Here is a 15,577-nt window from a genome sequence, read left to right as displayed (position 1 = left end):
AGGCAAGAGGATTGCTTGAGCCCAGGAGGTCAAGGCTGTAGTGAGCTGTGGTAGCGCCTCTGCACTCCAGCCTGGGCAATAGAGCAAGATCGTGTCCCTTCCCTACCACCCCCCAAAAATAAAGGTCTCTCCCCACTGCCCTTCCACTCTGTGGCTCTTCTCCCCCTTTCCTCTTCTCCTTGGTGTATGACCTTCTTGTAAGTCAAATGAGTTTATTCAGGATGGGAGCAGACATTGTCTATGTTGCTCTGAACAATTGTTATCTTGTACACACACACACACACACACACACACACACACAGCCTTAGAGTTTAGAAAGTGTTTCTATATTGTAACTCATTTAATCCTCACAGTAACCTTGTGAGACATATGATAATAGCTCCATTTTACAGAAGAGGTGAATTCAGGCTCAAAGTTAGTTAACGATTCTTGGACAGGCTTATCATAACTAGCAAAAAGCAGGACCCAAACCAAGGCTTTTCTGAGTCTAAGGCAATAGCTATTTTCCAAACAAGATTAACAGCTGCCAAGATGAGCAAAGAGTCAGGGGAGAATCTGTGGTTACCTAAGTTTGGAAAACCCAGAGTTTAACAAAGTTAAGCTGGTGACTATGTTATAGAACTTCTTGAAGTTCTCTGTATCTACGCATGTGACTTTCCAGGAGAAGGCATGCAGAACTTCCCCAATGTATTTGCCTATGAAACTCTCATTTATTTATTTAGAGGCAGGGTTTTGCTCCGTTGCCTAGGCTGGAGTGCAATGGTGCGATCTTGGCTTACTACAACCTCCTCCTCCCAGGTTCAAGCGATTCTCCTGCCTCAGCCTCCCGAGTAACTGGGATTACAGTGCCCGCCACCATGCTTGGCTAATTTTTGTATTTTTAGTAGAGACGGGGTTTTGCCATGTTGGCCAGGCTGGTCTCGAACTCCTGGCCTCAGGTGATCCATCTGCCTCGGTCTCCCAAAGTGCTGGGATTATAGGCGTGAGCCACCGCACCCAGCCAAAATTTTGTTAAATGGAGCATCTTGCAATGCTAGGAGTTCTATATGTGACACTTCGGGGAAATAGTGGTCAAAAGGGTCAAAGTACTCTTCCCTTCTGTGGAGGTATCAAGAAATGGCAAAGGGAGAGAGAATCCTCTCGGTAGTCAAGAACAATGACAGAGGAGAGCACATTAGAAGTGGTACCTCTGGCCAGGCTCGGTAGCTCATGCCTGTAATCCTAGCACTTTGGGAGGCTGAGGCCGGCAGATTGCCTGAGCTCAGGAGTTCGAGACCAGCCTGGGCAACATGGTGAAACCCCATCTCTACTAAAATACAAAAAAGTAGCTAGGCCTGGTGGTACTTACCTGTAGTCCCAGCTACTCGGGAGGCTGAGGCAGGAGAAATGCTTGAACCTGAGAGGTGGAGGTTGCAGTGAGCCAAAATCACTCCATTGCGCTCCAGCCTGGGTGACAGAGTGAGACTCCATCTAGGGGGAAAAGAAAAAAAAAAAAAAAAGAAATGGTACCTCTGCCCGCGTTTCGTCTTCCTGCCAGGGCTGCTTCCTGAGTGGTGGCAAGCGAGTCCCCTGACTGCCATGGTTCTTGGCTAGAGGGCCCTGGTCCACATGTCCAGCAGCTCCAGCTTCCCCTTCATCCAGGCCCTGTTGACCTGCCAAGGTGAACAACGGGTCAGCTTGTCACCCCGGAAATGGACGCGGTGTTCTTGCTGCCTCCAAACTGCCACCCTTCTTGCTTTTCTGAGTAAAGGTGCTCAAGGCCCTCCCTTGCTCCCCCTCCTCCCTTATTCTGTATTTCTGATAGTGCCTCCTTGGAAGTGGCAGCCAGGTCTGTGGAAACAGAGTTGCACTAGCAGTCAGGAGGCTCAGGGTTGAGTCTTCATTTCTTAGACACAGTTTCCCCATCTGTAAAATGGGGATACGGATTTCTTGCCCTCACTTCCTTATAGAGTTATCTGGAGCTCAAATAAGATAATGAATGTGACAGCCCTTTGTAAACTGTGAGGGATTAGTGGATGACAGTGGTGTGATTATGGTGGCGTGACCTGCAGCCTGCTCTGTTGTCATGGAGGTGCTCAGCCTGAAGCAAGCTCTTGGGATTCCAGGGCTGTCTCCTGGCTCTTTATTTGTAGAAAAGCCTCTGCCGAATGCAATGAGGTGAGATTGCTGTTTAGCTCTCTGAACTTATACTGTCTGCAACCCTCAGGAAGGATCTGAGTCAACAGATGACTCCAACATAGTTAACAAATCTTTCATCAATGGTTTAAGGGGTCCTGCAGCTGTTTTCATCACTTTCTCAAGGTAGATTTATTGCTGAAACAGTCTGGCAAAGCTTCCTTGTTTGGAGCCAAGTTTTAGCAATACCTTTATTCCCAGCATGCGGCTCCATGGAACAATGCGGGGTTGTCTTTCAACTAGGGGCTCTGGAAGGCTTTGGGGGCCTGTGTGTGATGGATCACAAGACTTCTGGGAGCTGCTTCTCCTCCTGCCTCCAGCCAGCCTCACCTTCCCTCTCTGCTCCCGTTCATTATTTCCATCCTTGGCGTCACTGGGCCAAGAGTCAATCGCCCACAGGTGGGGCTACTCCCTCCCTCCAGCTCTCCTTCCTTTGCCCAGTGGCTCCTGAAGGCCGTGCTAGAAGTGAACTGAGGCTGAGTGTTGGTGGAAGAAATACAGGCTCAGGCTCAGGTTCAGGTTCAGGTTCAGAGGGTCTGCTCTGGTTTTAGTGGCCCAGGGAATTCTGATGGGCTGGGGACTCATTAATATGAGGTGACCCACGGCTACATTAGGCCTGCTCCTGAGAGGATCTCAACTCCATACAGAGAGCAGCACTGAAGACCTTTGGGGATATTCTAGAATGATTCCTTGTAGAATGATTCCTTGGGGTCAAACCGGATACTAACTAGGTCCATCTTTTCTGGTCAGATTCACCTGGAACCAAATGCATTTCTGAGGGTGGAGGAAGTGAAACTCTAGCCAAATGGCCACTTACCTACTAAATAGTTTTGTTTTGTTTTGTTTTTTTTGTGGGGGATGCAGGGGACATAGTCTCACTCTGTTGCCCAGGCTGGAATGCAGTGGTGTTATCTTGGCTCACTGCAACCTCCACCTCCCAGGTTCAAGTGATTCTCCTGCCTCAGCCTCCCGAGTAGCTGGGATCATAGGCATGCACCACCACACCCAGCTAATTTTTGTATTTTTAGTAGAGACGGGGGTTTCACCATGTTGGCCAGACTGGTCTCAAACTGCTGACCTCAAGTGATCCACCTGCCTCAGTCTCCCAAAGTGTTGGGATTACAGGCGTGAGCCACTGCACCCAGTCTGAACAGTCTTACACATTGGGTCTCTAAGTTGGGGAAGGGGGCATTGTGAGTAGGCGGAACAGAGAGACAATTTTCCCTTTGGTGATATCCCAGGTGAGTTTGAATATGTGACTCAAGCAACGCGAGGGGAAACAGAATTTTTTTTCTTAGTAAACATCATCATCTGATTCATTTATTTGTGCTTAATAGAAACAGATTTCCAAGTAAAGTATTGGAAGCTTCAGTTGTTGAAAGGAGACCACAAAACTTAGTCTCTCGGATCTCAGATATGGATTCAGATAATTCAGATAATGTGCCTTGGAGTAGCTCTGTCCTCTCCTGTTATTTTTCACAAACAACCAGGGAGGAAGGAATGCAGACCCCAGTATTTGCATTTTACATATGCACAAACTGAAGATGCAGAGAGCATAAGTGACTTAGCCAACATCATATTGTTGGAGACCTGGGATTTGCAGCTGGGACTTTTGCTACTTCTTCAGATACAGTGTTGGGCAAAGAGAGGGAAACTAGTGGAAGATAAGGTTCAAACAAATGAAAACATCTGTCAGGGTTCAAGTTACAGCCACTGAACTATTTTTGCTTCTTTTAAAATAGATTTTTTTGGCCACTGTGATCATGGGTAATTGGGCACTCCAACAAGCTAAGGAGGTATAATGAACATTTACTGAGCACATAGTATGTGCCCACTTCTAGTACTACAGTATCTCATTTAATTCCCACATGCAACCCTGTGAGATGAAGATGGGTATGGTCATCTCTATTTTATAAATCAGAAAACTAAGGCCTAGAGTGGCTATATGGCTTGGAATCAGTGCTAATGGTCACATGTTTAATCACTATTTGATACAGTCTCTTTGTTTTCTGCCTGATTGTGACAGCTCCTTAGTATATGGCATCAATTAGGAAAGTCACTTTATCCCTCAGGTGTGCAGTGTTACTCCAGCCATAAAATGAAAGCCCTGAGGACGAGAGCAGTGACTGATGCCTGTAATCCCAGCACTTTGGGAGGCCAAGGTGGGAGGAGCACTTGAGAACAGGAGTTTGAAACCAGCCTGGGCAACATGGTGAAACCCCATCTCTACAAAAAAATACAAAAATTAGCTGGGAGTGGTGATGTGCTCCTACAGTTCCAGCTACTTAGGAGGCTACGTGGGAGGATCACTTGAGCCCAGGAATTCAAGGCTGCAGTGAGCCGTAATCACACGGCTGCACTTCAGTTTGGGTGACAGAACAAGAGCAAGACCTTGTCTCTAAAAAAAAATAAAAAAGAGAATAAAATAAAAAAGAAAAGAAAAAAAAAAGAGACTCAAGTGAGATGTGTGGTTGATTGAACTATGTAATGGCCTCAGGCTCTGAGAACCTGCCATGTTCTTTTCCATTCATTTTATAAACCAGATTCTCTACTTATCCTGACCAGATCATTTCCCCAAAGATGGGGGTTGGTTAGCCACTGCCACTGTTTCTGGAAAATTTCATTATACGTATTTTAGAGGCAGGGTCTCACTTTGCCACCTAGGCTGGAGTGCAGTGGTGCCATCATAGCTCACTACAGCCTTGAATTCCTGGGCTCAAGTGATCCTCCTGCCTCAACCTCCCAAGTAGCTGGGACTACAGGCATGTGCCACCACGCCCAGCGTAAATTTTAAATTTTTTGTAGAGACAGGGTCTCACTATGTTGCCCAGGCTGGTCTCAAACTCCTAGCCTCAAGCAATCCTCCCTCCTTGGCCTCCCAAAATGTTGGGATTACAGGAATGAGCCACTGAGTCTGGCCAAAAATCTTATGTTGGGCTCTTGTTCTTTTATTTTCTCAAGAACTCTGCTACCAGCCAAGGCTCCTGTCTTTGCCTATTACTGCTACCCAGTTGTCTTTTCACATCTCCCTTACCAAAGGTAACTTCTGGCTCTTTTAATGCTACAAGTTCCATAGAATAATATTGACAGGGTCAATCCCCATACTACTAAACAGTTTACAGATGGCTTGCAATAATTTTCTGTATAGCCACGATGTAGGTCTTATTGTGCCCATTACAGAGATGAGCAAACAGAAGCTCAAAGAGGTTAAATGACTTGCTTAAGATCTTACACTAGTAAGTGAGAGAACAGCCATTTCGATACACATTTCTGGCTCCAAATCCTATATATATATTTCACATTATATTGCCACAAAAATCACAGGATTAAGGAATATAAGAGTGGAACAGATCTAAGAAATCATCTAAAATCTAGAGTCTAGACCTACACTGCCAAACACAGTAGCCACCAGCTGCATGTGGTTATTTAGATATAAATTAATTAATATAAAATAAAATAAAAAGCTCAGTTTCACTGTTGTAATACTACATTTCAAGTGCTCAATAGCCACATGTTGCTAATGGCCACTTTATTGGACAGCCCATAGGGAACATTCCATCACTGTGAAAAGCATTATTGGACAGTGCCGGTCTGCACTAACCCCTCATTTTACAGATTGAGGACTATGCAACCCAGAATCCGAAGACCTTGTTTTGGGAAATGCCATTTTAAGGTGTTAACAATTCAAATATCTGAGAACCGGTCATAAAATCAACATGCAAATCAACATGTACCTTGTTCAAAAGATTTTCCTTGTTGAATCCAAAATGAAGGGAAGACAGGCAGGAGATGGTATTTTGGGGGTACACCTGAAAGATCTTGTTGTGGCCTGAGCTTCTTTGGTACATTAAGTTGACTGTCCTGGAGCAGCACAGAATCCTTGATGTATCCTGAAGAGCAGATCAGGGGATATTGATAGAAACAGTGGTCGCCAACTTCAAGTTCTCAGTGGTAACTACAAGGTTCCTCACTTGCACTAGTCTTGGCTTTGGACACTGCCCATTAGGGAAGACAATTAGAAGATGAGGGAGATTAAAAAGTCAGATAGAACCCATAGAGGCTTGTCTATCCAGTGTCTTAGGTGCTTCTGGTTCTGTGCTACATGTGTACTTCCTCTGTCCTATCATTCCCAAGAAATGGGTCTCCCTGGTGGAAGGAACATGGCTGCTTCTTTGGGGCAAAAAGCTCCTCCTGCCTCAGGAGGAGATCCAGTGGTAGTGGATGTATCCTATTTGCTTCTGTAGTCCCCATGGTCAGCAGCCTCGTCAATCCATCATTCTATAAGTATTTATTGAGGGCTTCAATGGGCTCACCCCTCAGCTAGTCAGTGAAGTAGATACAATGGAACCAAACTTGGGCCCTTTTAAAAGGCACTCAATAGTCTATTGGAGAGACAAAGCTCTCTTGTGTTCTGTATGGCTCTGAGTGTCAGTGTAATATAAGGTCAGAAAACAAGGAGCTCAATATTGACTGGAGTTTTCAGCAAAGACTTTGTAGAAGGTGTGAGCTTGAAGGGTGGGGAGGATTAATCATAGGGGTGTAAAGAAGTCCCAGAGAATATATACATTAGTGTCACAAAGTGGGGAGTTCTGAGATGTGCAGGAAGAGGGTGGTGGGGCCATTGGACTGATGGGCTCACATCAGATTCTTGCCATTGTGCCTCCAGCTTGAGGGTCTCACCTTCAAGAGGGACTTTGGCAAGAAATTATGGCAAGGAGCTCTAGAATGCATTTGTGTGTGTATCTTTCCTTAAACCATACATTTTAGCCATAGACTCCCATGGAGGACTCGGAGACTTTTTTTGAGGTTAAGAGGGTCCTTCATTCTGGGGAATGTTGCACCTAGGCTATAGGAGAGTGGCCTGCTCTGCCCTCTGCCCTACCCAATGACAAACACTTCTTTGGTTAAGTGGCTCTTTCTCAAAAGTGTCAAATAAATGGAACTGCCTATAACTGTGGAACTACCCTGAGAGTAAAACCAATGACTGGATGAGCCCACAACTTTCATTTTGCTTCAAGTCACCACTTATTGGGGGAGTGAATTGCTTTCTCTTCTTCCTCAGGGTAAACCTATAAAGCAGGAAGAAAGTCAGTCTTTCTCTGGTCCTGGCTGTTTCTTGTTGCTAAAGAAGTGGCAAACAGCCGACTGGGTACTGGCACATTCGCTGCTCACTCTTCTCATCTCAAATAGGCTTGCCAAATAAAATACAGGATGTCCAGTTAAGTTTGAATTTTGGATAAACAAGGAATACTTTTTTAGTAGAAGTACATCCCGAAGATTGCAAGTGTAACTGTTTATGCATGTTGCGGGGGTGGGTATGCACGTGCTTAATCTGGCAACTCTAATCCCCAACCACTTCCCATTTTTGTTTTCAAGCATTTACAGAGTGCATTTAGAGTCTGTTCATCAGAAGGGTGTCCATCCCACTCCTAATGGATTATGCTGGAGAGCCGCCATCTTTTTTTTTTTTTTTTTTTTTTGAGGCGGAGTCTGCGCCCGGCTAATTTTTTTTTGTATTTTAGTAGAGACGGGGTTTCACCGTGTTAGCCAGGATGGTCTCGATCTCCTGATCTCGTGATCCGCCCGCCTCGGCCTCCCAAAGTGCAGGGATTACAGGCGTGAGCTACCGTGCCCGGCGAGAGCCGCCATCTTTAAGAGGAGAAGTCCTAACATTTCATTTCTGGGAGGACCTGGGATCACCTCAGATGGGGAACTAAGGAATGCTGGGAAGAATGTGGAACTGTGGGAGTGCAGGGTGGATCTGACTTCTGGTCCCAGCTCTGCTTTTGATTGAATGATCTTGGACAAATTCCTTTGCCTCTCTGGGCTTCTTCTTCCTTATCTTGTAAAAGGTGGGGGTTGAACTGGAGGGTCTCTGAGTGGAGAAGATTGGGAAGAAAGTTCTGGCCTGGATGTGGCAGGTGAGGCTGCTGAGGGCGAGGGGTGGGAGTGAAGGCAGGACTTCAGGTCGTTCTTCCCTCTGCAAATGCTTCAGAGGACAAAGGGTGGGAGCTGTGAAATGGATTTGTGGGCTACCAGGCATGGAGTTTTGCTTTAACACAGAATTGGGCTTGAAATCCTGGTGTTTCAGGTCTTGATGGAAAACACACTGTCACACCAGAATGGGAGGTGGGGCAGTTTAGGGTGTGCCCCTCTCCCATTTCCCCACTGACCTGCGCACCACAGCCTATACATGGCGTCTGGGGGCCAAGTCCGCAGGAGGCCTCTGAGGTATCTCTTGGCTGAATGTCCCGGCTGGATCTGCCGTTGGGCCTGGCTCTCCAGCTGGCTTCGGAAGTGGAGGTATGGTTGCCAGGCTCTGTCCTGCTGTCCCTGTGGGGACACCAGTCAGGAAACAGTACAGCTGCTGAGCCTGAGCCACCCAGTGATATAGGCTGGTTAGCACAGTCTTCATCAGTAACCCAGGAAACTCCCAGAAGGTGCCAGAAGGCACCAAAAACAGATGCCTTGGCTAATAGACATAAACCAAGAGCCCTCAGAACAAAGCTCTGAAAGGCCCCTGCACGTTTGCAGTTGGAAGCAGAAGGAGAAATGACATATACCAGACTCCATCTTGAGATAGAGCATTAGGAAAGGATAAAAACTTCAGAAGAAAACACATTACCTAGTTCAGCCTGTGGACATCATTTTAGTGTCTTCAAAAATGGCTCTGTACTGTAATGGGAAAGCCAGCTCACAAATCTGCATTGGCATTCAGTGTTTGTAATATGAATAATGGGACAGACAAATCATGTCCGTGTTCACGGGGAGCCTGGCATTTTGAAAATATCTGGCTCTGATGCATTTCATTTAAGCTGGGGAGAATTTTCTGGGAACCTACCTGCCAAAGTCAGTGCCACCATGCAAGACATCATGGGGAATAAATATGGATAATAACATCTTACAAGTGACTAGGAATTTACATTATACAGAGAACTTTCACCTCATCTGTAATCCTATAAGGTGGACTGAGTTACTATAACCACTTAACTGATGTAGAAACTCTCAGAGGATGATTGCTTAGGCACAAGAATAGCAAATGTGTTATATTTGTGTTGACATCTCTCACCCTCCCCAGTGTCCATGGCAGACATTCCTAATCAATCACAGAATTCTTGACTGCTAACTGAAGGTGATCTCAGAATCCATTTTCTCCTTAAAAACATTTTTGAAACTGAGGCATAATTTATATAGCATAGATTATACAGAGCTTGGATGTTCATTTGATAAATATTGACAACTGTATATACCTTTGTAACCACCACAGAAAACAAAATCCAGAACATTTTCATCCACCCAGGAAGTCCCTCATGCCACTTTTTAGTCAATATCCTCCTGCCCACTAGGTAATTGCTATTCTGATTTCTAACACCGTGGACTGTTTTTTTCTATTCTTGAACTTCATATGAATGGAAACAGACAGCATATATTCTTGGATGCTCCACAAAAGTGATCCACACAGTGTGCCAGTGAGAACTGGCATGAAAGATGAAGTCCACTTAGTCCCCTTTGGCTAAGGAACTCTCCCAAGGCAACGATATAGCCTGGAAGGATAGAGGGCAACTGTGTGGAGCCAGTTAGAAGTGGAGTTGGGCTCGAATCTAGGGTTTCAGAATCCACATCAGTGCAAAGGCTCTTGTTCTTCAACAACTGACCATCTCATCAAAGGACCAGGAGTTAGCACCAAGAACCAGCTTGATGTCAAAACAATAAATAAAGATGTTTTGAAGCAGGTGCCTCAGTGAGTGTCGCAGACTGTAAGAACTATCTTCTAGGGAGACCAGCGTTTTCATACATGTTAGTATGCAATAAATCCTGACTCAACAGACTTGAACAATGAGAAAGAAAGTTTGTTGTCTCATGTAACAAAAAGACCAAAGGCTAGAGAATACCAGGGTTGGTTAATTCAGTGGCTCAATAGCTCTGGCATCCTGAAACTCATCCTGTAGGCACCAAATCTCTTTCTAACCTTCAGAACAGTCTTTCATTTCAGTCTTATGGGCCTGCAGAGGCTGAACAATGGACACAGGGAAACATCAAGTGGGTCCAAAAAGCACAAGCCGAAGAGTGGGAAGGAGACAGCCTGTGAGAAAGCTTGGGAAAGAGCCTTGGATTTACGGCCAGAGTGCCTGGGCTCAAGGCCTGCTCTGCCTCAGGGGAACTTTATGATCTTGGGTGAGCTCTGGAACCTTCTGAACCTCTCTCTAAAATGGAGCTAAATAGTGGTAGAGGGAATGGAGAGTGCATGGGTTCTGGAATCAACCCGAGAGTCAGGTTTCACAGTGCCTGGCACATACTAGGGGCTCAATATTGTGGGGGAAATGAATAAATGAACAAATAGTTCCAATCCCAGCCCCACCATTTCTCAATCATGTAATTGTTGTATATTTCCACCCATAATACTGACATAATACCTCCTTTTTGGTGTAAATGAAATAATGTAAATGAACGGTGTCCCACTGCGCCAGCTTATAGTAAGGTGACAGGGTGCATCCTCTCACTCCCTGTCCGCCCTGCACTTGTGAAAGCGCTTTCCAATCTCTCAGTACTCCTAAAGGGAGCTGAGGAGAACACAGTGGAGACTGAGCAGAGGCTTTGCCTTAAGATGGGATTGATCTTGAGATCTTGCCCCATCCTTGGGCATGTTAATTACTTCTCTGAGTAATTTTACTCAGTGTCCTCAGTGTAAGGATTAGATGAGCTGAGGTATGTAAAATACTTAATGCTTAGCACATAGTAGGTGGTGAACAAATATTAGGTCTTTTCTCCTTTCCCTTGTCCAGGTGGTGGGAGATTATGCTAACTACCCAACACTTATTCCCCCTCGCTTCTTTTTGCTAAAAAAGCCCCGATTTTTTGTCAGCACATCCCCTTTCCCAAATAGTCATCCCTCGTTATCTGTGGGGAATTGGTTCCAGGACCTCTGTGGATATTAAAATCTGTGTATGCTCAAGTCCCTTATATATTATAAAATGGTGGTAGTAATATTTGTACAGTATAGCCTGTATGCATCCTCCCTATACTTTACATTGTTTCTAGCAACTTATAATGCTGAATACAATGTAAATGCGGTATAAATAGTTGTTATACTTTCTTTTTTTTGTTTGGATTGTTATTTTTTTTCCTGAATATTCTTAATCCCTGGTTGGTTGAATCCAGGGAAGTGCAGACATGGAGGGCCTTGCTTTCCCAGACTCCGTTGCATCTCAGAGTGGCCAAGGGACCTAGCTCTGGTCAATGAAACTAAGGGGAAACTATTGGGAGCCTCTGGAAGGTCTTTGTTTCTTTAGAGAAGGAACAGCTGTGCAAGGATGGCTTGCTGGCCCCTTTCTTCTGCTTTGAACCCAGATGTGACCTCTGAAAGTATGGGACCATCTTGTGAACATGTGCTAACAAGCCTAATTAGAAAAACCAACATTCAAAGGATAGTGGAAGGAAAAGATAGCGCTTGCGTCCTTAATGACATTGGCGAGCAGCTGGGCAAGCATGAAACTCCTGCCCCTTCACTTTGTGTTACTTGAGATAATTAAATCTCTTTATTGCCTAAATCAGGGGTTGGCAGACTTTTTTTTTTTTTTTTTTTTTTTTTGAGACTGTCTTGCTTTTTCAACCAGGCTGGAGTACAGTGGTGCTAATTTGGTTCACTGCAACCTCTGCCTCCTGGGTTCAAACGATTCTCCTGCCTCAGCCTCCAGAGTAGCTGGGATTACAAGTATGCACCACAATGCCTAGCTAATTTTTATATTTTTTGTAGAGACAGGGTTTCACCATGTTGGCCAGGCTGGTCTTGAACTCCTGACTTTAAGTTATCCACCTGTATCAGCTTCCCAGGGTGCTGGGATTACAGGCGTGAGTCATCATGCCCAACCTGGAAGGTATTTTTAAAGGGCCAGAGAGTAAATATTTTAGGCTTTGCAGGCCATATGGTCTCTGTTGCCACCACTCAACCTGTCCTTGTAGTGCAAAAGCATCCATAGACAATATGTAAACAAATGGTCATGGCGGTGTTCCAATAAAACTCTATTTACACAAACAAGTAACGGGCAGGATTTGGCCAGTGAACAGTGTTTGCTGATTCCCCAACTTCAACCATTGATAATCATAGTTATCAATGATTGATATCAACATATCAAATATGTTGCTTGCAGCCAAAAGTATTTCTGATACATGGATACGATATGGGAGCAACAGATTTAAAGCTGCTACAGATTGAAGGGATGGGAAACAAGCACTGGAGAAAAGGGGATGATTAAGATGGATTGATAACTAATAAAATCACATCAAGTGAGTCCAAAATGCACAAGTGGCAGAGTCAGGAGGAGACAGCTTGTGAGAAAGCCTGGGAAAGTGCTCTAGATTTAGGGCTAGAGTGCATGGGTTCAAGGTTCAAGATAAAAGAAAGCGTGGCTTACTATTCAATTGGCTTTACTCCTTAGGGACTTATGAATTAAATGAATGCTTAGAATTCAAACATAGAGCATCACCTGCTCCTTAATGTCTGGAAAGTTTATGTGGCAGGTACTTCAAGTGCAAAAACAGCCTAGAAATTCAATCTCATGTGGTCTTGAGGCTTTTCCCAGAGGACATGAAAGAAACAATTATAGAGAGGATGGTGGAAGCTAAATGACACTTTTACTCACTCAATTTTTTCATTCAGTCATACGATAAATATTTGTTGGGTACTTTTTATATGCCAGACGCTGTGTTGGGCCCTAAAATACGGAGCCATTAGACCAGAGGCCTTTTCTGGGTGAATTGGAAATTCATTTCTTTTCTGTGAATCTTTGCTTTGACTGACTTTCCTCTGAATGCAGTAAGGACCAGTCTCTTCCGAGATGCTGTGGTGGCCCCTGTGCGGATGGCATGATGTGCTGTTTGAGTCTGGACAAGAACGCTTGTAGTTTCTCATTAGTGGGCATTTCTTTTTCTTTTCTTTTCTTTCTTTTTTCTTTTTCTTTTTTTTTTTTTTTTTGAGAAAGAGTTTCGGTCTTTCGTCCAGGCTGGAGTGCAGTGGCATGATCTTGGCTCACTGCAACCTCTGCCTTCTGGTTTCAAGTGATTCTCCTGCCTCAGCCTCCTGAGTTGCTGGGATTACAGACACCCAACACTACCCCCGGCTAATTTTTGTATTTTTAGTAGAGATGGGGTTTCACCATGTTGGCCAGGCTGGTCTCGAACTCCTCACATCATGATCTGCCTCCCAAAGTGCTGGGATTACAGAAGTGAGCCACTGCGCCCAGCCATTAGTGGGCATTTCTGAAGCACCAGCTTGGTTCTGAAGCTTTACTGAGAAGCTTGCACCATGGTGCAGGGAGTTGCCAAGAAGAGTTAGGGAATCCTAGACCAGGAATTTAGAGTATTTACATATATTTTTGCTTAGGGTTTGGAAGCTGATCTTGGTGTATTCATTTTCTATTGCTGTTGTTAACAAATTACTATACATTTAGTGGTTTAAACAACACACATGTGTTATTCTCGTACTGTTCTGAAGGTTAGAAGTTTGAAATGGGTCTCACTGGGCTAAAATCAAGGTGCTGACAGGTCTGAGTTCCTTCTAGAGGCTCTAGGGAAGAATCTGTTTCCCTGCCTTTTCCAGCTTCTAAAGGTCACCCTCAGCTTCATTGCTTGGCTTGTCACCCTTTCCTCCATCTTCAAAGGCAGCAACATTGAGCTGAGTCCTCCTCAGGCTGCCCTCTCTTTGATCATTCCTTCTGATTCCTTCTTCTGCTTTTAAGGACTCTTGTGCTTACCTTGGGCCCACCTGGATCATCCAAGATAATCTCCCCATTTCGAGGCCATCTCTTGAGGACAACCTTAATTCCATCTGCAACCTTGATTTCCCTTTGCCCTGTAACCTCACAGGTCCCAGGGATTAGGACAGAGATATCTTTGGCAGAACATCCTGTCTACCACATTCTCTTTACGTTTTTTTCTAGTTTCTTGGTCTCTTTTAATAACTTCTCAAATTATGCCCATGAAGTTGGTTAATAATGTCCCATCTCATTGGATAAACTGAAGCACTGAGGGATGCCCAAGGCCTGCTTAGGGTGACCGAAGAGACCAGTCAGGGTGAAATCTACTTACTTCCAACCTGTTGAAGGATATTTTCAGTGGAAAACAGCAAAATATAAGAAAGCGTGTATAGTATAAATACAGCCTCACACAAGTATATCCTGTATATAGTCATGATGCAAAGACTGGAAGAAAATAGATGAAAAAGCTAATAATGGCAGTATTAGGGTATTGGGCTTAAGACTACAAATAGTTCTTTCTTTTCTTTCTTTTTTTTTTTTTTAATAAAATCAAGTTTTCAGTAATATAGTTAGATTATATTTCTAAATAGAAAACATGTTAAAAATTAATTAATTTTATGGCACCCACCCTCTTCTCATGCGTATTTCTTTAGTTCTTCCCTTAAGTTATCCTAGACCTAACACCCACTCAAAAATCACTCTAAAATATAAAAGGAGACAGAAGGGAGCCAGGAAGGGAGTTTCTGGAACAGGGAAATAAACATGACAGCAGGAGGCTGGCTAGGATGGTTTCAGACTGTTCAGGCCTGCCTGGGCTTTGCCAATCAACTCCAGCTTCGGGGTTCTTCTGCAATGAGTAATTAGTGTGCACAGGGTGGCCTGTTATCCACATTCCACTGTGAGTGCTGCCTTTAACGAGGGACTTGCTCTGGCCAGTTGCCTCTCCTGATGTATATCAGGTCTACGAATGCAGAGGCACGAAGGGCAATCCCGTGTACCTGTCCCATCCCCCGCACTGGCTGTCCTGTCCACCTGCTGTAGTGCTGGCCGCTGAGGGTTTTCAGAGGATGGAAGGAGACGGTAGGGTTTGTGCTCCTGCCCAGCAGATATAGGGTGACAGGGCGCCAGAGTCCCCAGGAAGGCAATGAAGGCCCAGGCCCAGGCAGCCAGTTGCCATCATATTGCAGCGGGTGGCCCAGGCTTTGTGTGCAGGAATCAGCAGAATGGTGAAGAGAGAAGCCCCCAAATCCCAGAACTGGCAGGCACAACCCTCCACAATTTGTCCCCACCCACATCCCCAGGTATATTTCCATCAGGCAGCCTGGGAGTGACCCTGACTTCCCCTGCCCTGCACCTTCTCCCCTAGAGGCCTCTGCTCACCTAAGCCTGGAAGGTCTCACCCTGCTTATCTTTACAAGCCTCAGCTCAAATTCTACCTTCTCCAAGAAGCCGCTCTAGATTTTCCCCAGTAAGAAGCAGTCACACTCTCTGCCTTCTTTATTAGGAAATCATCATCTCGCTCCTCTCATGGACTGCCTTGTCTCAAAATGTCACTGGGGCACAAATCTGCCTCTTTCACCAGATTGTGCACTCCTGGTGGGTAGAGGTTACGGCCCCCCCCTGCCCACCCCCACCCCCACCTTCCCCAG

The 15,577-nt window shown here is 45.1% G+C and overlaps 1 protein-coding gene and 1 long non-coding RNA gene across 3 annotated transcripts in view; one reads left to right on the top strand and one right to left on the bottom strand.

The window, feature by feature from the left end:
• Positions 1-15,577, bottom strand: part of KIAA2012 (KIAA2012 ortholog) — a 148,440-nt gene that overhangs the window by 110,167 nt on the left and 22,696 nt on the right. The window contains exons 5-7 of the mRNA XM_007965877.3: positions 8,349-8,508; positions 5,910-6,065; positions 1,510-1,652 (exon numbers count right to left, since the gene is read on the bottom strand). Of these exons, the coding sequence (XP_007964068.2) occupies positions 1,510-1,652; positions 5,910-6,065; positions 8,349-8,508 (459 nt within the window). The remainder of the gene's footprint in view (positions 1-1,509; positions 1,653-5,909; positions 6,066-8,348; positions 8,509-15,577) is intronic.
• Positions 1-15,577, top strand: part of LOC140712594 (uncharacterized) — a 46,619-nt gene that overhangs the window by 20,676 nt on the left and 10,366 nt on the right. The window lies entirely within an intron of this gene.

This window comes from Chlorocebus sabaeus, chromosome 10 (assembly GCF_047675955.1).
Source record: "Chlorocebus sabaeus isolate Y175 chromosome 10, mChlSab1.0.hap1, whole genome shotgun sequence".
Taxonomy (NCBI): Eukaryota; Metazoa; Chordata; class Mammalia; order Primates; family Cercopithecidae; genus Chlorocebus; species Chlorocebus sabaeus.
Note: the sequence above shows the minus strand (reverse complement) of the source record. Positions and strands in the feature narration are given on the sequence as shown.